At 41.3% G+C, this 27535-nt stretch overlaps 1 protein-coding gene across 5 annotated transcripts in view; it reads right to left on the bottom strand.

Moving 5' to 3' along the window:
- LOC115796017 (SPRY domain-containing SOCS box protein 4-like) overlaps positions 1 to 27535 on the bottom strand; it is a 77673-nt gene that overhangs the window by 13464 nt on the left and 36674 nt on the right. For all 5 annotated transcript variants that reach the window (XM_030752208.1, XM_030752210.1, XM_030752212.1 and 2 more), the window contains one exon: positions 22005 to 22973. In XM_030752208.1, the coding sequence (XP_030608068.1) occupies positions 22005 to 22737 (733 nt within the window). In that variant the 5' untranslated portion in view covers positions 22738 to 22973. The remainder of the gene's footprint in view (positions 1 to 22004; positions 22974 to 27535) is intronic.

The raw sequence follows: 27535 nt of genomic DNA, 5'->3' as shown, positions 1-27535 counted from the left end.
TATGGTTCAGCCACCAGCATCGATAAATCCCATCTTATCTGTCAAACGGCCAACATCAGTAATCGAGGAACACAACAGAGCTTCCTGTGTATTCCTACTATTCTTCACAATGGCTGTGACAATAGAAAGATGGAGCGGCCTGTAACAAAAAAATCAATCGATGCATTACAGCAGAGTGCATAATGTCTTTCTTAAGGATGAATGCTTTTAAAACAACTGAATAATTAAACAAACTTAGAGGCAGCCTAGTTTTAGCACACATATAAATGTAATGTGCTGTGTAAACACTATTTCTGAATTTCAGAGATGGGCAGCCTCATTAGAGAGGGTAACCTAATTATATACGCAATTAGTAAGGTTGTTGTGCATTTGTGCGAGTAGCAGCAGAAGGAGAAGCAGAGCAAAGTTCAAAACAAATATAAAAGCGAGAGAGGTTAGAGGACAGCGTACGTGCGGAAATGCTGCTACTCTCCCTGTGGCCTCAAGGATCATGTGTAAATGAAGACGGGAAAAGCACTCTCTCACTCTCACACACACACGCACGTGCGCAATAACACACGAGTTCTCACACGTGCACACATGCAGCAGGCACACCTTTGCCACCAACCTGATGGAGACAGACTGAGATAAATACCCAGCTGATCCTTCACTGGCTTTACCTGTCAGGTCAGAGAGTGTGCTCATCTGTGTGCACGACTGCCCACACACACACAAACACACACAGATTAAAAAAAAAAAAAAAAAAAGGATCAGGTGCAAAAACAGAGAGGTAAGAGAGACAGGAGGGACGGACACTGAGCGGTGTAACTTAACCCGGTATTGTAACACACCTCCCTGGTTCTAATTTAGAAATCAGTGACTTGTAGGAAATGGCAAAATATCAGTATAATATAAATAATATGTAGCTGAATGCAATGTCAATGCTCATCCAGGGACCCGTCCCAATGTCATTCTAAGTAATGTTGGACCTCACACTGTGAAGTAAGCAGATTAGGCAGGTAGGTGCAAAACAGCATTTCATCTAAATGGACTAGGCACTAAACTATGAGCAAGCCCTGCAGCATTGCATTGAGCCTGAGCAATGTTAAAATACACTATTCTGACATCATTAATTAATGATGTAATTAATGAATTGTAGTTGTGCTGACTGTAACTTTAATGGAAAACTGTAACAACTGTGCTGCTGATACTTACGCACAATGTCATCTGCGGACACTCAAAAACAACGCAGGCTGACGCCAAATTGCGGGCACGTGTTCAGAGCCGTAGTAAACTATTATCTGTATCCGTGAGTACACATGCTCAGATTAAGCTTACAGATGGACCACACGTGAGCCCTGACATTTGGTTATCTACAGTAAATCTCTGCATACTGAGAGTCTGTTGCGGCTTCTACTGCAGCATCACCGCGTACGGGAAAATGTTCTCATAAGGTTTGTGCACTTAAATCCTTGAGTATTAAATAAACACACATTTCAAAATCCACTGAACAGTAAACAACACTCATTAAACAGTGACACAAACTGACAGGAATCATAACCATTTGATAGTTTAATGATTCTCAGGAATGTCAAGACAGCAATAAAAGCTGGGAGGCGCTTCTGTTGTTCATAAGTGGAAGGGCTATCAGTGCTGTGGTTAAACTGTCAATGAGAGTGCAGCCAGAGTGGCAATACTCACACTCTTCATGCTATAGGCTGTTTATCCTGGGAAGCTGGGTTCAGGTACCCCCGCTGAGGTACTCCAGTTGTAATGGAGGATTATTATAATGGCAAAGACTGGAAATCACCCACAATGGAAAGCTGGTGGAACACACCTGTGAATGCACGTAAGTGAAATCCTAATCCTTGAAGGCAAATTTATGAGCAGATCTCACAAATGTTAAATATAAGTCGTGACTTTTCTGCAAAACTAAGAGCGACTTTCTACCAGCACATCTAAGACCAGAATTTGTGTGCTACATTTCCAACAAGGAGTGGGCTTTAGTTTTTCAGGTCTTGTTTTGTGGTTAAAGATAACAGCAGGCATCTGTTAGGAACAAACCTCCAGTGTGCAAAACACTGAAGGGAAGAAAGACAGAAGAAAAGCCTAAGATACTGAAATGGATATGATTCATGTGAGGTGTAAAATATGATTACAAGTGGGCGGGTGTGATTCACTCCTGCCACTCACTGCACTCTTTCTTGACTTTAGTAATTGATGAATCTATTATAGGCCCACTAAACTCAACTACAAGCCTTTGGTTTCAAAGTTTTCTTGCCCTTCTCTTTCCAACAGCATCACGCGCACTCAAGGCTTTGCTGCTTGGTCCCAGACGGACAGGCAAGAGCTCCACAGGTAACACCATGTTGGGTCGAGGGCAGGTTTTTGACACAAGAGGTGGAGGGGCCAGCACAGCTGCTAGTGCGGTTACTGCTGAACGTCATTTGACCGTTGTGGATGCACAAGGCTGGGGAATGTGTGAGGAGTTTGTTCCCAAAGAGGAGAAACTTGAGCTGCTGAGAGCGCTCTCTCTGTGTGGAACTGAAGGACCTCATGTTGTTCTGTTGGTAATTCCTCTTATGGACTTCACTGAGTCGGAGAAGAGGGCAGTGGAGAGCCGGATGGAAGTCTTCACACCTGCTGTCTGGAGACACACGATGGTGTTGTTCACATTTGGGGACTTGCTAAAGGAAAGAGGGTGCAGCGTGCAGGAGCACATCCAAAAAGGTGGCCCTGCTCTGAGGTGGCTGATGGAGAAATGTCGCTATCAATACCATGTGCTGGATAACAAGGCAGCTGTCGACGGCAAGCAAGACGGACTAAAGGAGGTGAAAGGAGGTGGAAAGAGACAGGAATGGACTTGGCTGAAGAAAAAAGACAAGGAAGCAGGAAGGGTGAGGAGAGGGGGTGAGCTTGAAAGGAGAAGGGAAGGAGAGCAGTCGCAGCAGGTGAGAGAGCTACTGAGTAAAGTGGAGGATATGCTGGAGGAGAACGGGGGATGGCACTTCTCCCTTCATATGTACCAAAGACTGGAGGAGGAATGGAAACGCAGAGAGCAGCAGCTGAGAGCTTTGCTTTGACAGAAGTGGGAAGTGCGAGGAGAAAACAAAAGACAGCAGAGACAAAGGCAAAAGTGGAGCCAGAGTTTGGAGGCTGAAGAGCAGGAACAAAGCTGAAAAAAAGAGCTCGAGAACAAGAAGGGATGTGTGGAGAGGAAGATAAACAGAGGAGAAAAGAGGGCGTCAAGGTGGAGCTGATGAGACTGAGCAGTGATGAAGAGATGTGAGATGTAAGCTCTGACAGTGTGTGTGTGTGTGAAGGGGGGGGGGGTGACTGGGCAGAAGGAGGAGAGCACTGACGTGACTTCATGTCAAAGGTTAGTCTTAAGTCCAATCGGGAAGCTTGCATAAAACAACTTGGCTTGGCCTAAGGCAGCTCGGCTTGTCTGACACTGCCACAGTAATCAGCAGCCCCACCAATGACACCAAACAACAAATTCTCAAACTCTGGTCATGTGATCACCCACCAGAAATAAATGAGAACACATGTGGATCTTCTAGCTTCACGCAGCTATAGGCCGCTCACAAAGACCTCCATCACAAAGCTAAACTAAGTGGCTTCAGATTCATATATAGTGTAGATGCATGACAACGGGAAGAAAGTGTATTTCCCAAAAATGTCAAACTACACACTGGATGTATATAATGGAATAAAATGTCAACAAGTCAATAAATAACTGTTTTTTTCCATTTTTTCCCATTGTGTGTCAGTCACTGGTTCATGCTCAGCATACAATTATTTCACTTATATTGGTCTGCTTTTTCCTTCTGGAATCACCAGGAATGTGAGACACTGTGTGATTTCAGTCCTCGGCACTCTCCTAATTATGTACATCTCAAAACTGTTGCAACACTTACTAATCTTGAAAATTTGCAACACTCTTGCAGTCAAGTAATTAAAATCCAATTTTCTTTCTTGGGGTAAACAGACTCAAATAAAGCAACTCTGCTCTCCGAGAAAAAGTTAGTGGATGAGCTCTGATAAAGAATGCTTTCTTAACACTGCTGTCATTATTATTTCCCCTTATATTTTTGGATTTTCAATTTGTAAATAAAATTGAGGCAATCACTGTCACTGTATTGGAGGTTTCCAGCCTAAGCCGAGGGACGTGTGGTCTGCCACCCATTTCATTAAAACTGAGCAAACTGTCAACTGGCTTCAGGGGATTGCTGTCTCTCCTCCACTGACAGACAGTTAATTCTCATCTCTGGCTCGCAGTCATGATGCCATGCAAGGTCAGTCTTGCCATAACCAGCGAGGTCATTCTCTGTCTAGGACCAGAAAATTTCAAATGCGCATATTCTGATAAATATTTCACCATCCCTTAGACTAGGAGGGCTCCAGTTTGTTCAGACTCTAAAAAAAAAAAGAACTAATAAAAACCAGAATATTCATAAAAATGAAGATTTTTTTTGCAGTCCTGCCCCATTTTTAAAGCAATGCAAAGATTTTCAACACTGTGTTAATTAGTGAGCACGCGTGCAGACGCTGCATTTGTTTTTTCCCGTCGCTTCTTTTAATTAGATACAGAAAGCTGCTGTGATACTAATTTGGTCCAAGAAGTCTGCCATCTCCAGACATGAGCCACTGAGAGTTATGTTTACAGAGCTTTGCTGGAACCAAACGCGACAGCAGATGCTTTCAGCAGTCACCTCTTCCCGGGCAAACTGTGCGAGCTATCAGAGAGTCTCTGGGTGCTAAAAATTAGTTTAAATGTCAAAAAGTCATTTTATTAGAGATTGTTTTAAAACTGAACCACCCTGCTCTGAACGTTTATGTCAAAACCATTTAACTGAGTCAGCCTCTTAGGATGGATGGTGGGCCCTAACCTATAGGATCACTTGCTAAAGTTAAAACACTTCTGAAAGTTGAATCTGCAGGGCTTTTTGGAAAAATAAATCCATTTATTGGTCTAGCCATGAAAGCTTCCGTCTGACTCTGCCGGCCACGTTTTTAGAGCTGACAAAACTCTGTTTTTTAACTGGTGCCAGTAAATGTCTATCTATTTGGTGACGCAGTAAGATTCCTCCCTCAAAGTGTCTGTGTTGGCAACTCAGAGCTGACAAAAGTACAAATCATCTGGAATTTGATATGTTGTCAATTTTTATTGGGCTTCATTGCACAAGATGAAGTCCAATACATGGTTAAATGAACATTATCTGCTCGCCGTTTGATGATAAGCCTTTCATTCACTATCGGTGTTGTGTAATAGCAGACCGGTATTGGTCAGGAGTCCACATTTCAACATAAGAGGTGCTTATGCACTGTTAAAGACTGAGTGAAATTATTGCATAGATAAACTGTAATAGTGTTCCCCTTTCAACAGTGAGGTAACAGTAACAGAGTGAATGACACGGAGCTGAAAATAACCTTTGGCTCTTGGATCCAGAGGCACCTTTTCTTCGTCTGGTTGCAACAGCTGCTTGGGGGAAGCACTCGTCTAGGCCGCTGCTGTTGCTATGAAACGACTGACAACCCGTTTAATGTGCAGCATTGTTGAGCTAAAAGCTGAAATATTTTTAACTTTCAGCGCTGGAATGTTTTCTGCTTCAACAGGAGACGTGTGTGCCTCTCTCTTCGAGAGTCTGTGCAGGCCAGTAAAGCTGTAGCTTAGTCACAAATTTAGCTTCTGCAGATCTGCACCGCATCACTATAGTGTCTATGATAAAACTTTGGTTTCAGTGTCAGTTTTCTAACACTCTTTGCAAGAGGTGTCAAACGCTCTGCCCCGGGGTTTTTTGTTTTAGTGACGTGTTGTTGAGTTTTACTTCCTGTTTTGATTTCTATTGTTATTTTGGTCTCCCCAGTGTTTTCCTGTCGCCACCTCCTTCTGTCTCATCTATGTGTTAGTACCATCTTTATTTCCCTAAGATTTAATGTTAGTCTTCTTGTCTTTGTGTTAATTATTTGCCTTTTGTGTTTTGATCATTTATGCTGAACAGACACCCTGGTTGGAATCAGGTTATGTTCAGAGTTTCAGTTTAAAATCTGTGCAACTCCCTAAGCCTTTACTTCGAAGGAAGCCTAGCTGTAAAGTTACAGCAGCCCATTGAACTGTCACTGGAATGTGTCATCTATTAATTTGGTGATGAAGAAATTGTATAAATGTTTTTACATGCACACCAAGAATGACTGTTTAACCAATAAAATTAAATTCACTTTGATCTGCTGACAAAATAAAGCGGTTTCCACGTCTCCTTTATTGGACAGTAAGCTTTAATGTTTAAATGGATCCAGTTTAAAGTTTCAGAGCTCTAAAGTGCAGCGTCACATTATAAATAAACAGCAGCACTGAGAGCGCACTCAGCATTAAAATAAAATAACTTGAATTTAAAATGTTCATTTTACCACTCTGTACACTAAATCCCAAGATTTACAATTTTCTGCAGCATTAATTTCTTGTCTTATTTGCATTTTACTGTAATATAATTTTTTTTTTTTTTTGTTCTTTATAGATTTTCAACACCATTTTATCTTCCATCATCTGATAAGTAGGCGGCACTCACAGGGATCTTTTTCTGCAAAAGAAGAGTCATATATGATGCATGAAATGCCCCCATTCATTTGAACACACACAGAGCCTGAAACAGAAAGCTCGGCTTGAAAGAGAAACCTGATCACTGTTACTGTGATCCCCGTTATCTCTGACTGGGGTTTGCTGAGCCAGCTGACACAAAGAAAGCCTGGCTTTATAGTATACCGCTCTGGCTATTTTCATAATGCTTGTTATTATTTTGGACTTTTTATTTTATATTTACTTTTAACTGTGTATATCTTTTGCTGTTGGCTTAATAAAGGGCTCATTTTTTGTCATTAGTTGCCTCAGTGTCCTGCCTGAACACATTCCAGAAATCTGAAGTTTGCATTATTGCAATGACTGTTAGGGGTGTTTCATTAAGATGGTTGCTGTTCAAACTATATGTAATGTTGGGATCAAGTGGTGGCCCAATTAGTAACTAACCTAACACAATTCCCCACATTTTAAGGGGTTCAAATGGTTCAAATGATAAAATAAAGTGGGTTTTTAGTGTTCTCTTTCTGCCGTTTGTCCATAATCACAAGACGCTCACCACAGTTGCTGAGATAAACAGTTTTGTATGATAACCTGGCCTAGAAACCTACTAAACCTGAGGAAATAGTAAACCACATCTCGGCCTCTTCAACAAAAACTCAAACCTTGATGCTACAAAGTGCACAAGTTGCAGTTTTATTTTCCTTTTCTGAGCAAACTTACAAAAAAAAAAAAAAAAAAAAGCCACAGGTTTGGTTGTGCTTTGGTTGTGTGAATTTAGACCAACGGTAGCTTCAAGATGCGATTAGCCTACTCCACCACCAACAAAAAGAAATGTCACCAACCAACCAACTGCTCTTTCTTTGGTCTTTACTGCACACACACAAAAGGTATAATTATATTCAGTGTTACTCACATAAATGCACTGGCATCCTTGATTAATGTGCTTCCATCCTCATAAAACACTTATTTTGGGTTTTTTTTCATCCTATCCATGTTAGTCTACATCTTTCCTCCCTTTGCTGAGGCATTGCTGTGCTTGTGCAACCTCGTACACATGCACACAATGACAAAACAAAACAAATACACTATTTCTCTCACCTCACGAATAAAAACTGAGATCATGTGCTGTTATATTAGCTGTGCTTTCTATACATAAGACGTAAGCTAACAGTAGAAGAGATGAGCACTCAGTAGATTTAATGTCATTGCACATATAGCTGTAGTTCATGTGAGAGGCATGTAACACACTGTTAAAGAATTTTTCTGGCATCTCTCCATTTACTCATTCACCTTCCCCTAGCTTCAGGCTCATAAACAAATCATACACTAGTCGACTTAACACCGCTGCACCGCATACTCTAAAATGATTCAGTGCAAGGTGACTTCTTCAGCTCTTTTTTGCTCTGATGCACTCCGCAGTTGATCTTTATTCCATTACAGACATCCATCACGCACCCACTCACAAGATTAGAGTGAACTGACAAAGTTTTGTCACTATCGCTTCTTCTTGGAAGTTGAGTCACTGTGAAAACTGAACATAAAATATAAATTTACACAGTAGAGAATAACATCAGACTGTTTTACACTGAATAAGTCGCTTACCATTCAGTTTACGAGGTACTACTACTAGTCAAGCATCTGAAATACTGAGTAACTATTTCTAAACAATACTAATGAAAATTAAAGCAGGATTATACACCTCTGACAGCCTCAACTCAACATTTTGTTCCATGTAAGTTCTGCAGTAAAAGCGTATGACAGAGGGGAGCGGTGTGGGGTTGGACCAGACCACAGTAGTACCAGCCAACAGAGCTACAGTAACTGCCGGGCACAGAGCCCAGCTGAGGGTGAGGGGACAAAGGGGCAACGTGAATTAGATACAGAGATAAAGTGATAGATAACTCAGACTGACAGGTGAAACACTGGATGTACTGGGAGAGAGGTACATAGAGGGCAGCAGAGGAAGAGAAGGAATAAAGTCAGGGGGAAGACAGCAACAACAACAACAAACACTGCAAAGGGTTGTAAAGAGATCTGCTGGATGCCAGAAAAAAAAAGAAAGACAGGAAATGGATAAGGATTGGAGCCATGCAGTAAAACAAGATCCTCAAGGAAATGATTCATGATACTTTTATTACCTTTGGGCCTGATCTTTTTGATTAAGCGTGAGAGACTATGGTATTAAATATAGACTTTTTTTTTTTAAAGATTTAAATGTTTTAAATCACATGAAAAGAAAAAGGCAGCGGAAACAGAGCTGAATAAACTGGTGTAATTCAATTTTAAGATACAAGCAATATACGCAGGTATACAAACATTCTTCTGTCTGCGCTACATTTCCTCCTGTATAAGAGACTATGGATTAATTCACCACTGAAATATAGGCACTAATATATATATATATATATATATATATATATATATATATATATATATATATATATATATATATATATATATATATATATATATATATATATATATATATATATATATCTCAGAGGTTCCTTTCCCACATGCTTCTTTACTTAAAAAAGAAAGAAAGAAACATTTTCTGTATCTGAATCATGTGGGGGAAAAAACTCCTGCAGGCTTGGCAGCAGATTTCAGCAACATTCCCAAATAAAGCGCTTAAAACATGACAGGTCACACAGTCACAAATACTGCACTTTCTACGATGTTACACTGGAGACACCGTAAGAAAAAATGTCTCAGCGGACAAGCAAAAAAATGTTATCCCTGAGATCTGTGATGCCACGAAATGACAGAAAACATCCACCGTGATGCTCGGCTGGAGGACAGGCAGGGCATCAGCACGAACACTGAAAAAAATTACCTTGTATTAAATCAATACACAGTGAAGTCAAGGTGAACAAGCGGATTTCTGCGAAGTGCCACAAATACAGTCAATTAACTTCAAACCAGTTAAAAAAAACAATCATTAAGTCAGCCATGGTACAAATGTTACGAATGTGAAAGAGCCGTTCTGTTAAAAAAAAAAAAACTGAACTGCGTTAGCCGAGAGCTGCTCAACAGTTGATAGCAACTCTCTTTGTTTGCTTTCTTGTGTCACTTTTTCTTCTGTTGAAAGAAAGCAAAAGGCCAGAACAGGCATTTCTGCGCTTCTCAGGAGAGATGCCACTGAGAAGTTTATGCACAACCAGCATGCGCTGCTGGTCTCCAAGGTTACAAGTGAGCACAACATTTGTTGGATTTCATTGTGAAATCGACACTAATTGTAGACATTAGTAAATGGTAGTCTTGTGCGTACAGTGTGCTCAGTGAGATCTCAAGCACAGAGAAAAAAAACAAAGCATGCAGCTGGCCTGCATGCTTTTAGCTACATATGTTGATACACCTAAATGACGCAAGCAAAAACACTGAAGTGCACATTACACCAGGGTTTCTTTTGATTTACAACATTAGTGCCGCATCAGGAGATGCTGTGATTTAACACATGCCATCAACCCATTATGAGTGGAAAATAAAAACCTGATGCACTTAAATATTTTATCATCTTTATAAAATCAAAACAGCAGCATGAGAGTTGTTAGAGTACTTGATGGCATGTAAGTAACCAAAGTTAGTATCTTATGGCTCAGTTACACTAGAGATATAATAGGATATTCGGCAACCAATTGTAAGTAGGTGTGAGGATCAGCTGGTTGTCCAGAGGCTGAGTGTACAACACCCTGAACCTCTAGGTGACCAAAGGCGACTGATGGGAGACAAACTGTCTCCAAACAATTGCAGTGCAGTCACTCTCAGACAGACTGGTGAAGATTAGCAAATACTTGAAGTACTGTCTAATTTATAAATGCAGGCAGATTGCCCAACATGTTGCGATCGAGTCAGCCTGCACTGATGAGTGCAACTTGCCTGGGCCATGTCTCTTTCCAATACGGGACTCAGTTCAACTGGTTGCTAATTGGTTGTATTCTGGTTATATTCCTATATAAAAGCATAGTTACTGAGCACCTACATCATTTTGCAAATAAATTGCTGTCCTGAAGCAACTACGTCACTATTTGTGGAGTAATTTCTGTTTCAAATCTAAGAGGATCTGGCTGGACTGTGAATATAAGCAGTTAATTTCTGTGTATGTGGATGACAACAGATTTATGATTTTTGCTGATTTATCACAGTTAATCACTGTATTATCACAAACAGATTGCATACAACTGCCATTCAATCGCAAAATGATAGCTGACTGACTTCATCTCATTGATGTTGCCCTCTTGTCCCACCGAAGCTGCTGACTGAGTGGTCGCAGACCTGGCCTCTGTATCGTGACTGCAAGTTAACTGCAGATGTGCCACGGTCTACAAGTGTGACTGAGCCTTGAGTTAGGCTAAGGAGTCCCATCCCAACTAACTTTAAGATTCCTGTCTGCTTCAAACTAGCTTATCTCAAGATTTGAAAATGCTTAATACACATCCAACATCCCTTAACAACAGTATGTTTTACCTCAACTTGGAGAACTTTGTAATGATTACGTTTTCTTCACTAAAACAGAAGAAAAAATTCAAGCAGAAACCAGGATGGGCACATGGAGACAGCTGAGACAAGTGTGTGGTCACATCTGAAGAGGAACACAAAGGTAGTTTGCACAGGGGTTTGGAAAGAAAACACACACACACACACACACACACACACACACACACACACACACACACACACACACACACACACACACACACACACCCACACTCCTTTCTGCATTGCTAAATTCCTCTCCTTGGAAACTGTATGGAATAAGCTGCAGTGCTAACTGGACTCAGGTATTTACAATAAGACCCATTTCGATTTGAAAATCTCCTTTTTGCAAAAAAACTAAAAAACAACAAATGCTTAGGGTCTCCTTTAAGCCTCTAAATTAATGCATAGAGACTTTGGTTGGTTGGTTGTTTGGTTGAGTAAACACATTAAAAGAGCAGTCATATGGCTTGAACAAGTGAACTGGTGTAAAGGTAAAGGTTAGGGGAGCCTAATGGCTTTGCTAGGCTAGAGTTAAGTTGGGATGCTTGTGAACTGACACAAGAGAGGATACTGTAAGGTCACTGACTTCAGAACAATTTGTCTTTTTTTTTTCTCAAATGCAAATCGTTCCTAATCGATTCGTTCTTGAAAAAGACTAAATCGAATCAGAATGGTTACTAACAGTTAAAAGAGTTCAGTAATACAGCCCCGTGTTACAGTCACTTTTTAGCCGTAACTCAATTTCACACACGTCCTGTATACAGAAAACTAGGTTTATGCAGTGGCAGAAGGGAATTGAAAAAACTGATTTCCCCAGCCTCAGTTTGGCGGCCAGCGCACCCCAGCACAACAAGGTTTCTAATGAGTTTGCTCCTTAATGAGCTTGTACATGAGAAAGATAAACTTCCAGTGCCACCTGATGAGAGGAGAGTATCTCGATTTAATATCACAGTTAAAATAGGTGTGTAATTCCTTCTGAATAAGGTGGTGGGTATGAGAAAAATCTGATTATGGACCTGCTGCTTTTATAAACAGTGTTACTGAAACCAGATTCCAGAGTACATGTGTTTTCTGTAAGTGTGTATTTACATTTCCACGAGTGACCTGCTTTCCTAAATGGATGTACACAGAATCACTGACAGGAGAAATATGTCAACATGAGTCATGCCACAGGCTAGGCAAAGAAAAATGAGAGCGAGACAACTTTAAGGACTGCACTCCACCCAAAACAGCTCCAGTAAAGCTCCTATGTTGCAAACAAAAGAGGACTGCACATGTGTGAAGGTGGGAAACTGCATGAGTGTGAATGAGGAAATTGCTTAAAGACCAAGCGAGAGGGGCCAACTTTCCATGACTGGAAACGTTAAGAGGAGGTTTTTCAAGGGCATAAACAAAATCCATTACATCACGTCTCTGCTCTGTTTCAAAGGACAGGATTCCTGAACACTAATGCAAACCACCTCACCAAAGTCATGACATCCCTCTCACAAGATGCGCAAACATGACACATCTGAAGGCTTGCCATCTAAACAGTGCAGCTTGCTTTTAACAGGAACAGGTGGACGCAGTTCAGAGCGAGTTCACAGACTTCAGCTCCTCTTTTATATGTCGCAAGGGAAACAACAGATGAGAAACTGCCAGATCAACAGGAGAGATGGTGCTGTTCACGGACTACGTGCCTTCAGGTACCTTTAACTCAACTAATAGCTTGCACTGCAACAGCAGTTGTTCTGCGGCGCCACAAAAATAAGTAGAGAAAATGAACTGATAAATGGTTGAATAAACTGGGGGAGTTTGAGTCACCGGGGAGAAAAATGCAAAAAAGACAGAGAGAGAGAGGGCCGAGAGACCTTTAAATAGGTCTGAATCCCTGAGAGCGCACGCAGGAATCCAGCCTGTCAGTAAATTGGTAATGTCAGGAGGCCAAATTGAAGTGTTGATTAGAGGCTGTGCCTACAGCTTCCTGAACAAAGAATGAAGGCGATGAAGATTGTGGAGGATTATCTTGCTCTCATTCATTACTGCTCTCCTTCATTACAAAGCCAGGGAGTGATTGGATCGCCCTGTTAATAACATCGGACCTGTGGGTCTCAGTGTGTGTGCGCGCTGGTGGCAGATTTAATAAATGAAAACAATGCTGTTCTGATTAAACGGAGTCTGAACACCGAAGTATCAAAATCATTCCTCTGGTTTAGTTGTTTTTTTTAGTTGTTTGTTTGTTTTTTTATTAAAGTAGAAAAAAAGGCCACAATGTGCTTGTGCATTTAAAAATAAACAGTCTAAGCTGATAGTCGTCTTCCATGTCACCCAAAGAAGGCTCCCGTGTCTGGGAAAAGCGGGGCTCAAAGTCATAGTTTTGTCTGAGGCAGCGTTAAACGTGGGATTTATGGGTTTGTAAAAGGCAACTGCTGAGCTTTCAAAACTAATTTTGGCTCCTAAGCTTCTCTCAGTTGCATAAATTTATCTGAACGTCTGGTGGCTGGTGTTGCACTGCATAAGTGGCTGCAAAGCAAAACGGATTCACCTGAAGGGGTTTCACTGCATTAAAAGGAGATTTCAGAAAGTTAACTTGAAGAAAATGAGACTCACTCTGTTTCTTGGGAAAAGAACAGAGGTAAAAAATAAAAATAAATAAATCATTCAGTACAGTTCAGTACGGCCCCTTTAAGATGCACTCCTTTCCATTAATCTGACGGCATCTTATGTTGGCTTCATGTCTGAATGAGCTCTGGTCTCTTTTTTTCATAAAAGTTGCAAAAGGCCGTCATGCAGCTGAACATGTACAACTAAAACCAACCAACCAAACAAACAGACCTCTCTCTCTTGAGGCGTCTTCATGTGGGGCAGGGGCACCCCCTGCTAGTGACAAAGCGTACAATGGCTCTCTCCATCATTGTTTTGGGCATCTCTGGGTGAAGTTGTAAGGACCATTAAAAAAAAAAAAAGTGACCCCTGTCTAACTGACAAAATGGAATCACTTAATAAAGCCTGCAACGTTTTGTGTCCCATGCCTGAAAAGACCTTTTGAAACACAAACAAACGCTCAGGATGGGACAGATGAGGGGAAATGGATCGGTCCTGACAGAGTGGCAGGATAGATGTGGAGATAATCAGGTGTGAAATCACTGTGATTTCTTTCTGCAGTAATTCAGTCTGTCTCTCATCTTCTCTCAGCATGAGAGCCATTTCTGTTTTACACAAAACCAACGCAATGGATAACAGAGCTTTTAACACACATACTGGTGGTACAGTTGGGAAATGTTAACACGCTGGCTCCCCATGGCTATGTGACTATTCACAGATTCACAGGGAAGCATTCAGGATTTAAGGCTTTTTAGTGTCTTCCTCCCCCCGCTGTAGTCCTTTTCATCACTCATCACCTCAGTATTATCTCCTCTTTTTTACCCTTTGCCTGTTCATCCATGCCTATGTTCTGCACCTCAGGTTTCTCTAAATTATCTTAATGTGAAACATAATGTGCAGCATACAGAGGCTAAAAGGAAATTATAATGCCAGATAAAAATGATGCATTATAGAATCACTTGCAAAAGTTTTTTAAATCAGTTTTCAAAATCAACACTCCCAAATTTAGGGCAAAATACACACTTGACAGTCGGTCTGGTATTATCTGGTTGTTAGCTGGCAGACAGCAAACAGCAGGTTTTTTTTTGTTGCGCTTGGCCTCCCTGGAGAGTTACAACAGGTTTTCATGGAGAAACAAATGCACATGCAACACGGGTGAGCTCTTTATTTGGAAGGAATATATAGAAGTATCATTAATATATTTTTATAAACTGTTATCACACTATTGAATGCACAGAAAAAACAAACAAAAAAAATATCAAAACTGACACATTTTCTGAAACATACATCAGCCATTTGCAGGACCTCCTCTCCTCTTACCTCCTCATCAAATTAAAGCTGCTATAACGCCATGGATGGCTTTTGATCATTTCCTTATGGTGGTATAAGGCTGCCTAGCATTAGTTCCATTTACATTTGCATTGCCTCAGTTCAGCTTTTCAAGTCTCTGTGGAGCACAGGTGACTGTGTTTGTAATCATTTAGCTATAGAAAAGCTATAATTGTGATTTACTATTGCAAAAGGCCACTAGTTTTCTGGACAGGGTGAAAATTACACGTGCAACACTTCATCCTGTGTTGAAATAAAAGCATCTCTTTGCCCATTACTGGCCTTCTGTCCAGCACTAAGTTAAACAAAATTAATGTCAAGCAGCTCTTAGATCAGCAAGAGCAGGTGTACATGGCTCTGGCCTTAGGGTGTCTAGATCGATGAGAGTCCATTAATGTGATGGAATCAATGAAAGAAGAAATAAACACACACAAAAAAAAAAAAAAAAAAAAAAAAAAAAACACACTCGCTGAAGATACGCAGTACAGTTCTGGAGACGTGTGGCCATTCTCGAGTCTAAAACCATCTAAAAAAACAACTCGAGGTAATCTGGTTTTACAAGTAGGCAATTAATTTGCAGTGCAGTGATCGTCTTAAACAGACCACTTATTTTGAGAAGACCACAAGCTGAACCGGGTCACCACTGTAACTGAAACACTGATCCAGGTCTTGAAATTGTCAATTAAAGTTGTATAATCGACTCAGGCAAAGGCACCACTCGACAGCAGGTCTGGGAGAATAAGAGCCGTTAGCCCCGGTAAGGTCATTAGCTATTTTAGGTCGACTGGCTTAAGCTTGGAAAAGGTTACCCCAGTTTCTCGCCGAAGCTCTTTGAATGAAGCTGCTTAAAAGTCACCCTGTGGTTATTGTTATTCTGCTGGAGATAATAGATTATTGCATTTTTATGCACAGTAATGGCTCTTTGAGATGGCCATGACAGTAACTTAGCTTTCAGCTGAAACACAGCGGTCTCTAAAAACTGCCAGCGTGACCATCTACTCTGAGAAACAGCTGTATACTGCAGTATTTTGATTATTTTACCTGTGCCTGAATATCTGAAAGATTCACACTCACTAAGAATAAAAAACAGGCTTCTTTCTTTGAACTGGGTGCTGTTTTACTTTCTGAAATAGCACATGTTGTTATATGCACGAAATCCTCCAAGTGTTTGAGTGCATGCCTAAAACACTAATTCATATTCCAGCACTCATACTTTTACTAATCAGTCCAAGTTTTGCCCTGAAGCTCTTCATTAGCACCCAGTCTGCTCCCTTGATTCCCACATCATCTATCAGTTTATGTGACCACTACTGACACCGGTGGCTTGACACGACTTTCAATTTGCCCCTCGTTCTCTCCGTACACCTCCCATCTTCTTCATCTCTAATAGCTCTCCTTTCCTTCTTAGCCTTTTATCAGCCTGTCTCTGTCACTCCTCATTCCAGCTGCCAATCTGTGATTATTCCCACATCTCAATGCTGCCTCCATCTCACTGTCCATGGATTTTTTTTTTTTTTACATTCTCTCCACTCTGGTCTGTTTTTCTCCTTACTCATTCTTGTTCCTTTATTAGTACTTCTTGCTTCTCAAAGCTTTGACACTAGAGAGCATAACAAAATCACTATCTTTACAGGCGTTCTGTTTAGTGCATGTTCTCTGTTTGTCTTTTCTCTCTTACATGTCACTGGTTTCCCCCGCTCTTCTCCAGTTCTTTACTTTGTCTATCTCCGTTTTATTTTTTTATGTTTTCTTTCTTTCTTCCCCCTCTTCACTGCTCATCTCTGCTGTTAAATATTTGATTGTGAGCACACTGAGATGACACCACCGTTCCTTGCTGCAGCCGAGGGTGTTTAGATCTCAAAGCAGAGGATGGAAAAAGAAACACGAGGCACTTTCAAACCTCCCTTTGAGCTTTTTCTGTGTCATTTGATCTTGTGTTGCAGTTTCAGAGCATCCAATCAGAGGTATTCTTAATATTAGATATCAAGAAGTGCAAAATCCCAGAACATATCAGAGGCATTCAGCCAACAAGGACATTAAATTTAGGCAGAACAGTTGTTGACGTAGCTTCTGCTGAGACAATTTGCACAAGCTATTAAGTTACTGCGTAGGCACTATAAATTAGCCACTATAAAAATTAGCACAATTAGCAGTGCAGGTGCAAAAACAAACTGCTCTCTCAATTATGCACGGATCAAAATATTTGGAAGGAGTTCAGAATCAGGGTTGGGTTGTTTAAGTAAAGCAAAGTACAACTTTTCTTCTTTTTCTACAGTGTGTGGGCTACAAAGAAGCTGCTTATGGCGAAATGCGCAACAACAAGACAGAAAAAAAACGAACCCGATGATGCACGCACATGTGACAGTAAAAAGCATGGGGAGAAATATCAGGGAAGCATAAAAACCAGGATGCAAGCCAAGTTAACCCAGTTAAGCTAAATCACCAACCCACTGACCCATATATTACAGCCAGCAGTTCATGTGAAACTCCAAGCATTAAGCTCAGGAAGCTGAGTCACTGCCTCTAACATAAAGACTAATGATTCAGATGCTGACATGCTGGCAACGGAGTGAAATTTAACTGCAAAAACCAAACCATGATGTAATTAAGTGGTATTAAAGCGCCGAAAATCAAACATGCTGGCTTTGTTTTATGTGCTGCAGTTTTACGACATTCACCTGTAAGCGCTGCCACAGTCTGAGAGTTCAGTGATCTCTGAAACTACATCCTCAGTAGAAAGCAGTCATTTCCTGGAGAACGTGCTGCTTTTCTCTTTTTAAAAACAGAAATTTACCAACACACATTTTCTTTAAACCCTCATTGTATTGCATTGCCTGCAGACGTCTTGAGACGAGTGCCTCAAAACCGCAGCAGATCTAAGAAATCCAAATCTGCATCTGCATGACTTAATATCACAAGGAGGCAACTGAGTTTGTGCTGTATTTGTTTTGATCTTGTGAACCAGCACCTGAACAAAAACTCCAATTATTAATTTAAAGGTTAACTATTTTCACTGAACTGATAAACCGACATAAAAGCCACAGAAACACAAACACAGAAAGAGTGGATTCCAGATCATTTATCAACCTAAGCGTTTCCACTGGCAGCATGCTTTCTGGGTAATTTCGGGTGCCGTGATCTTCATGTAAACAATTTCAACACAACTAGATCTCTGTTCTGAAGTTCTAGTGAGTAGGTGGCTGCAGCTGGTTTAGGTCTGACCTGGAGTGTGTAAGCGCATGTGACTCAGACTAAACAGTAGGGGAGAGGGAGGGAGGTCAGGGTGTCAGCTCTCAGCTGGCTTACAGGAGAAAGAAACTGGGTCACTTCATGTCGGCAGATCTGCTGGAATGTGAATAATCCTGAATAAGCCAGCAGTTGTGATTTTGACTGTGAAATATAAATTAATGCCAGAGAAGCCCCAGTGTGTGTCTGCAACATGCTGCAAATGCCATATTTCAGGACAGTTAAAAGTTTGGCCATTTTTATACTGTATGCAGGCATTTTTCAGTTAAAATAGACAAAAATGTAACACTGCATGCATGTGCATTTGTTGCAGTGCCTTTTTTTTTTTTTACTTTCCTGAATATTACATTTTTTCCCAAGTCAGCTCAGAAAAGCTGATCAGCCGTGTGTCTGTCACATAGCCCTCTCTCTCGCTGCCTCTCTGCTCTGCTTCCATCCTTCTCCTGATAAAACTTCAGTATGCTCGCTGCTACTTGTAGATGTTATCCTACTTTTACCAATTCTCCCGGCTGTAACCATCTCTCTGGGGTTTTCTTCCATCCTGCCGCTCTCCCCCTCACCTTAGACTCTCACCTTTCCTTATTTTCAACCCATTCAACACCGTTTTCCCTTTTGCTTCCCTCACAGTCCAAGATGCAACAATGACTGGTGCTGCTGGCTGGTCAGCTTAATTGTCTGCGAGGAGAAAAAAAATTGCATTGTGTGGGTTAAGAATCATATGACAGCTGTTGGACGGGGAACTTTTCAGCCATGCGAGAAACCCACGCAGACACTGGCTTCACTAGCAGGAAAGAAACAAGCAACTGTAGTTAAAACCACTCCCAAAAAATGGGGTTTATGAGGTAATGAAAGCATTATGTGCCCAACAATTGCATTTAATTATTCAAAAAACAAAAAAAAACAATTATATATATATATATATATATATATACACACACATACACTGGGTGATTTTTTTTTTAATTAGCTGTTAAACTACCAGATTTTTGCAACATAATGTGTGCAGGAGCACAAAGAAAGGAGAGAAAGTGGCACATATCGGGCCGAAGCCGAGACAGCTCCCATTGTAGCTAATCAAAGTGCTGCTAATTGGTACAATTATCGAGGCAGGACAAGAGAAAACTGAACTATGAGGGGAAAAACATTAAGGAGACAGAGATGAGTGTTGCAAAATAAATTAGCTGCACATGTAGCTTATGTAATGTAGCATCTATTAAGTTAAATATACTCTAACTGGCAAACAGATCAGTTCACAAGTTTATAGAGGAAGCCTTTGAAGTAAGAGGGCTGGAAGGATGAATAACTTAGCTCACATGTGTGGGACAATGCAGACTGAAGCTCTGTCAGCCTTTATTTGCATTAGTGCTTACTCAACATGCTTATCTGTTCTTGGTTGCTTTGTGCGATCTTACAAAAAAAAAATGCCATAAGCCTGAAGTGCTGCTGGTTTCATCTCTCTCCGGTGTACACCGTGTTACTGCAGGAATGGGAGCAATGATCTAAGGTGGAGCAAAATGGTAATCGTAGTGCAACAGGGGCCTGAGCCGACATGATGAGAAAAACAAACAGTGTGACGAGAAGACGGGCGCACCTACAGATCTCTCTTTAATAACCCGCAGTCATGTTGTTTCTCCTTCCAGCAATAATTAACAAACAAGCCAAAAGTCGCTTTTCACAGGACGGCCACTTAAATAAAGTGTGAAATTACCAAATAATTCTTCGTTTGTTCTTCAGCTGACCGCATAGTGATGGTTTTCCATTCACACAGACACTCCTGCACTCACAGGCAGACAGCAATTATGACTTCATTCTTACTATTCGTGTCATCTGTGGGGCAGACAAGCCGATTCAATCCAAAACTGATACTGAAAGAAGCTGCTGCACAGACTGTAATCACAGCCCGTTTGCCTGCCCTGCATCAAAGAGAGCCTGCTTCAGGCTATTTACTTCACCTTTGACTAAAATCTTGAAATATCACTCTCACTTCTGTCTGTGTTTGAAATTCAGAGCAATGCCTGGAGTGCTAATAACCCAAAACGACATCTCAGCAGCAAATGAATGGAATCGGAAACCAAAGACATTGTTTCAGATTTGGTAGTCCCAAGTGGATTTCCCCTACCTTAGGCCTCTCTCAAAAACACCTTTGTTTCCATCTATTTGGGCACACATTCACTAGTGGTTTCATTTCATTTGTTTGGGAGATTCTGAATGCACAGCTGTATAATAGAGGAAAAAAGGTTGGAGAAAGAAACTAAAATACCAGGGTAGTGAACAGCTTAGTACAGACACACTGTGAATGCACCACTTTCTGGCATGGCCTGACTTTTAGTCGTCTTCTTTTTTTTTTTGTACTCTGGCCAAAAATATGTATTTTTTAATTTCATGCCGGCTCGGTGTCTCTCGCTCTCATACACACATTCTGGCCCGCTCATGACGATGAGATTTTCCCCTCCTCCCTGCATTAAGCTTTACACACAGTCAAACCTCATTTCACAGCATGAAGGCTATGAGATTGTAGAAGCGAGTGCTTTAAACTGACTCAATATTCTCTATAAATGAAAAGTGTCTGAGGTAAGGTGATTTTGAGCAGCCAAACTATCTTTAATAGTGACAGGCTGGAGATTAAAAGATATAAACACATAAGCAGGAATTAAACTGGAGGATGAGAAATAGTTACAGTTCAGCCAAGTGTTATTTTTTGATTCTGATTCATATTCTAGTTGGCCAGCTGCAATTTTAAGGCAAAAAAAAGAAAAAAAACATCCCATTTAAATCTGGAACGAAGCCTGTTTTTTTTTAGAGAAGAAAACTTGCTCTTGATGTCATGGTGTCCCCGGAGAGCAGAGAACTTCTAAGAAAAAATTTCAAACAGAAATTTGAGATGATTGAGCAAAGAGAAATGAGATGTAACAAACTACAGAGAGAGATGGGTTTTCCTTTCAGATTTCTGTTGGGGGTACAGACCAAAAAAAAAAAAAAACACCCTGTTGTGATATCAAATAAGACCCACAGGGCTCAGCGAACTAAAACTGAGTAGATTATAAGCCTGTTGTCATAACACACACTTTCCCTTCCCGGCAGGTGTGTGGTTCATGTGTGTAAGTGTCCATGATGAGTGTCTAAGTGAGCTTTTAACAAGATGTTCAAAGCGTCACTGTTTAGACTGTGATGGGACAGCCTGTCTCTCCTCTCACGGCGCACACATGTAGACAGCGTGAGAGCCTTCTGAGATTACCAAAAAAAAAATGCAATCTATTTACCCACTCAAACTCTGCAGAACAGCATTTTAAACTATTTTTTTCCCAGGTTTTTGTCACATGTCTGCTTTGCCACAGCAATCTGAAAGACACAACTACCATTGCCACAGAAAGCACTTCAATTTGAGAAGAAAAAAAAAAAAATGAAACACTGGAAACTGCACACTTAAACCGCTGAGACACTAATGCTTTCAGTACAGAGTACTGAATAATGAACGTTGCAGAACACGTGGACTTCCTGCAGTGGTACTCAAACTAATTTTCACCTTGTTTGCTGCCAAAGAAAGTGTGTCAAATGTGCAATCTCAGAAGAGTGACACAACAAACTGAAATTCTTGCAACACCACGAAAGGCTGCATCGTGACATGACGCCAACAGATTATGTTAGTTCGATGGTTTCCTTTTTTCTGTATCAACAGTCATGTTATTTAGAAGATTGTTTAGTAGTTGAATTAAAAGATACTGTTTAAAAGGTAATGTGAATATGAACTCTGAGAAGCCTCCTTCAGTGCTGGATCACATTCATATTGTGTTGCCAGAAAGTGTTTACTTACGATCCAAGCCATTGATGTACTTCATGGATATCTCACAATGTCCCCACACAGCACTGACGACGGGATACAGCTTCTTTCCTTTCAGCCCTCTAAAAGCCACTCCCAGATACTGTCCATCCACCATAAAACTTAAGGTTCCTTCATCCATGTCCAGAATCACTAACAGAGAGTCCGGAAGGGTGAACGATTCCTCCGGCTCCAGAAAACAAGGGTAAGAGGGCAGCGAGCTGTGGGCCCGGTTCTTACTGTCATGGTAGAGCCTATTACGTCCCAGATCCCAGCCCCAGGACTCACAGTCCGACCCAACTAACGCTGTGTACCCAACAGAATGTAAAGGGGCTTCAGAGGTTGCCACTCCAACTACAGCGTGGGTACCTCGCTGCCGGACAGGCCAGTGGATCTTCCACACGTGGAGACCCCTTGTGTATCCGACTCGTCCCCGAATGCAGTCCGTGCTCTGAGCAACAGGATGGCGGTGAAAGGTCAACTTATCATCCTCTTTAATGAAGATGTTAAGTGACCGGTCATCAGGGTTCCATGCGTGACGGATCTGGGTCTCCAGTCCAGCGCACGGCATGTCCAGTAGGAGATCCAGCCTGGTAGGTTTGGAGAAATCCGGGCCCCTTAGCTCTGGGTGCTGCCGACGATGAGTCAGGGGTCGGTAGGATGGGGAGCCACCGCTTTCCCCACGACCATCTACTGATTTAATGCTGCCAGAGATCTTTTGGCCCATGGCTGCGATGGAATGACTGACTGACAGAAGAGGAAGGAAGAGGGGAAGGTAACGTTGCTGCAGGTGGGTTCTGCGATGCACGGAGCCTGATGTTACCTCATCAATGCAGCGAAGCTGAGGTGTGTGCTTCTAACTGGAGAGTGGTGAAGGGAGATGAAGGAGGAGGTGAACGAAAGACGTATGTGATCTGGTTTCATGCCACAAATTTCTTCAGAAAGACAGAGCTGCTGCCATTCCTGTTGAAAGAAGCATAAAAGAGAAAAAATAAGGTTAAAAATAAAATTGCTATAATTCCAAATATAAATACCAGTTTTCAGCAGATAAAAAAAAGTGAAAGAAATAAAAGAGGAGCTGAAAGAGAGGCACAGTAATGGCAACGGTTGGCAAAACTCATTGTTTCACAGATTTTGTGTGGCTTTATTTTCAGAGAAATAAACAATGAACAGGACAATCACTGGCACAAATACACATCCATTTCCTCTGACTCATCTCGTGTCCTCCCAACAAAGTCATGCGCCACTGCCAACACATATGTACGTAACCCTGCAAACATTCCCCAGTTGTGCAACATAGCCCAGATCTGAACCTGCCACGCTCATTTAGGTAATGCAAATTTAATGGGTATTGCCTGAGTCTGCAAAAATATCAACAGAAGGCAAACAAAAAGCACAAGGTAATAATTTATCTCCAATCCTTTGTGTAATGGAGTTGAAAACGTCAGCTCGTCTGCACACTGAGGCAGCCGGTAATACGTAAGATGCCTTGTATTCTCTCTTTCACGGTCATTTACAGAACACACATGAATCGTAACCACAATTAATCATGTGGTTTCATTTTTAGAAAGCAATTTTCACTGAAGGAGGTTTAAGTTTTAGTTTAGTTTTTAGTCCGTTTCTGTTTAATTCACTTTCACTTTGGGTCCGATCGATTATAAATCACACATTTCTCTCCACCCAATTGATTATTAAATCATCACATTTAATTTACACAGAAAACTATTTAAATACACACACAAAAAAAAATGTACCTTGTTTATTTTAGTAATTATGTCTAAAAGTGGCACAGTAAATGAAATGAAAATCTCATTTTAGCCCATGAAGCAGCCACAAAGACGTGATCTCTCGCTCTCGCACACATATGGGCAAGTTCGGTGCAGTTCACCCTACATAATGATCTCTTCCAGAAACGGCAGCTTCTGCTTCCTGTTCACAGGAAAACAGTCAGCCACACTTCATGCAGACGGGGAAGTGAATCACACAACTCCCGGCATTTCTGCTGCTTGTATTTACCTCATCCTCTATCAGCCACAAAGAAACTGCTGCCTTTTGTTTTTTTTTTTTAAACGTGAATGCTGAACTGACGCTTCTTCTGGTAAGAGCGTCTCAATCGGAGTGATTCGCAGCTTATTTACCTGTCAACACTGCACTGTGTTCAGAAAAGCGGAAACATAAAAGACAGCTACCGAAGGTCTAACCTCATTCTACTGTCAACAACACAAACTGTTATTTATGGTTTACACGATGAACCATTACTGTATCACATCTCCAGACAGTCTTGATTGTCTCAACTTAAACACGACCTAGTTACTTAAGCCTAAAAATCAAATAACACTGAAAGTACTTTTAAAAGTACAATTTTATTGTGTTTTTCTTTAACCAAAGTTTGGTGACAGAAGCAAAAACAGTGAAGATAGTAACAATAAGATCAGGCAAAGAGTGAAATAACCAAAGGTTAGCAATAACAAAAGGGCAACTAAAAAGAATGGTGGACACTCATATAGTATGTGGACAGGGCTTAAACCTCAGCCATCACAACTGAGATGCCTCACCCCAATCCTAAATCAAACCTTATAGCTGCACACAGGATCGGTCCAGATGTCCACATTTTCCCCAAAGTCCTCACACCCAAGCTCTCAAACTGGTCCTCTGAAAGTTATTCCATTCCACAGCACAAGTGTCTCATTTTGACCACATGCATTTTCCAATTTTCACTCTCTCTCTCTTTTTCCCTGTCTCTGAGAATAAGTTCATGGCACCTACAAGCCATGCCAACCAATGTGTGCCACTACTCAGTTCACTCCTCAGCATGAAACGACTCAGCGCTCAGACACACACACACACACACACACACACACACACACACACACACACACACACACACACACACACACACACACACACAAACACACAGCCGCCTCAGTGTGTGTCATCACGGCTGGCAGGTGGGTTAAGGGTGGACGCTGCGTGGAAGACTTCAGCAGTCATCACATGCCAAACCTCAGCCAAAGAAAACACTGTTTAAAACCGTACAATCTCTCAGCGTGCTTATACGTGTGTCTCAGCTGGTTCAAGGCTGGCACGGCGCGTGGCATTAAGGGGCCGGCATTAAGGAAGCACTTGACCTTTGACCCCCCATATCGTCACGGTCACTGCTGCATAGTAACCTCGCAAGAGGCTGGTGGTGGGCTGCTGCGAATAGCGGCAACATGCTTCTACCATCTGTTGTTTACTTTCCCTCCCTCCATCTTGCTCTTCTCCTGCTACTAGCTCCTTTAAGACTGCACTCGCCCCCTCCTTTGATGCATTCAGTTGAGTTAGACAGGTATGGAGCAGACAGCAGCTGACATAGTGCCACGCACATGCAAAACACACACACATACACGCAGAAGATGATACAACGTGTTTCCATTAACTCCTTAATGATTATTATTTTCTTGGTCAATTTGATCTATAATGTCACAAAATAGTAACTTTTGTTATTGTGCAGGAAATTTTTCACAAGTGTAAATTATGAGCTTGATTAGGAGGAATAGGAAGACTGGGGTGGAGAGATTAAGAAGCGAGGCTGGGAATAAGAAAAAGCTGGAATGAGAGGCGATCAGCAAAGATGGTTTTAAGAATATGAGACAAAAAGAAGCAGAGAACTTTCAAATAGAAACTATAATAAAAGATGGGATAAAAGTTGTAAAAGAATGAGATGAGAAGGCAGGTAGAGGGCAGACAGACTGTATTATGCAGCTGGTGTGGGCTGGCTTCCTCTGGCTTCTTTTGCTGTACCACTAACAAGCTGCAGCCACCTGGAAGCTTGGGGGAGATGTGTGTGTGTGTGTGTGTGTGTCTGTAAGTGTGTAACATTGTATTAGAGGCGTGCGCAGTGTGTGAGAGTGTGTCTGCCTGTCTCACAGACTGTTTCTCGTTTGAAACTGTCTAGCAAGCTCTGACTGTATAGACAGGCTTTGAAGTCTCACACACACACACACACGGCTCACACAGAGGGAAAGGAAACTGCTGAGGAACCTCTCACTCATACTGCACCACCCTCTGAGACAGACCAGAAACGTCTGTGGGCTTTTCCACAAAAATCACGCCAAGAATCCCGAGCACTGTGTTTAAATTTAAAACTATAATTAACAGAAACCAAGTTGTCCTGAGTTTTCTGCGCAATATTTAATACGGCCATGTTTACTGATCATCTGCACTCATTTGTTGGCGTCTCAAAAGGTTAATCATAGATTTAAAAAAAGAAAAAAGTAACCCAGAAGTTCACAAAGGATGATGTCTAATAGCTTCCTGATTCTCGGTTCATTCATGAATGTCTAGCCTGAGAGTCACAGCCATCTGCAGACAGTGACAGCAGATGAAATAACACTTCACATGGACAGAATAGATTTTGTTTAGTCACTTCTATTCTTTGGAAATATACTTATTCACCTTTCTTGCCATCAGCACCCCTTATATTTGTTTAATATAAGAGCTATAGCCACGAGCTGCTTAGTTTAGTAGTTCTTCCACCATTACTAGCAGTACTAGTTTGTTTTTTTTTTTCCAAGCACAGACACAAGATAGCTCTTTTCCCTTTGTTTCATTATTCATGCTGTGCTAACTATACAGGCTGCTCGCTGTCATTTTCTATTATTGGAGTTTCAATCTTAATTTACTTCGTCTGCAAGAAAGCAAATTAGCCTATTTGCCAAAATGCCAATTTAAGACACTTCCATTCACTTAGAGCACAAGGGTTATGACATGCAACAAAACCAGACTCCATTTTAGTCAAACAGGCGCATTCATTTGAACACAATGAGCAGCAAGCTGAAAGTTCATGTGTCTGTTTCAGTTATCAAACAAGAAATACAGAAGATCCCTCCTGAAATATTAAGTTGTCTGTTTATTTTTTTTCCCCTCTGAGGGAATGGCAATGGGGGTGTAAAAAAAACAAAAAAAAAAAAAACAGTTCAAATCTCTATTAATTATTCTATTACTGTAAAATTCATTATAGAGTGCCGCAGAACTCTATCAGGAAACAGTGTAAAGCTTTACAGCAGGCAAACCAATTTCATGTGTCAACTTATTTTGCTCTGCTCAGCCGTGTGTTCCTTTTTTGCCTTTTAACTCAAACACCTTTGTTTGTGGGATTAAACTAGGCCCAATCACCTTGCACCACACACTATAACAACTGATTCCAAACCATTACGCCCTCATGTGAACCACCGCTGTCATTCCAAATTACAGCAACTTTGCATCATTCTCATGACGTCTGAAAATGAATCACAAAGTGGTCACTTCTTCCACTTTCCACCCCTGGGAGGACATCTGGGCACCACAGTGCGCAAAAACAGAGCTCACATACAATCCAAAACACACATTTATAACATACAGTATCTCTTCATAGCAACAGCTGTACCCACTAGATTAAACAAACTACCATCCTCTCTACATTGCTGACATTCATTCCTACTGAGGGAATCCCTGGGTAGCTGAAGGTGCCAGAGCCAGACATAAACTGTAGCGTCTGGCTCCTA

This window comes from Archocentrus centrarchus, chromosome 17 (assembly GCF_007364275.1).
Source record: "Archocentrus centrarchus isolate MPI-CPG fArcCen1 chromosome 17, fArcCen1, whole genome shotgun sequence".
Lineage (NCBI taxonomy): Eukaryota > Metazoa > Chordata > Actinopteri > Cichliformes > Cichlidae > Archocentrus > Archocentrus centrarchus.
Note: the sequence above shows the minus strand (reverse complement) of the source record. Positions and strands in the feature narration are given on the sequence as shown.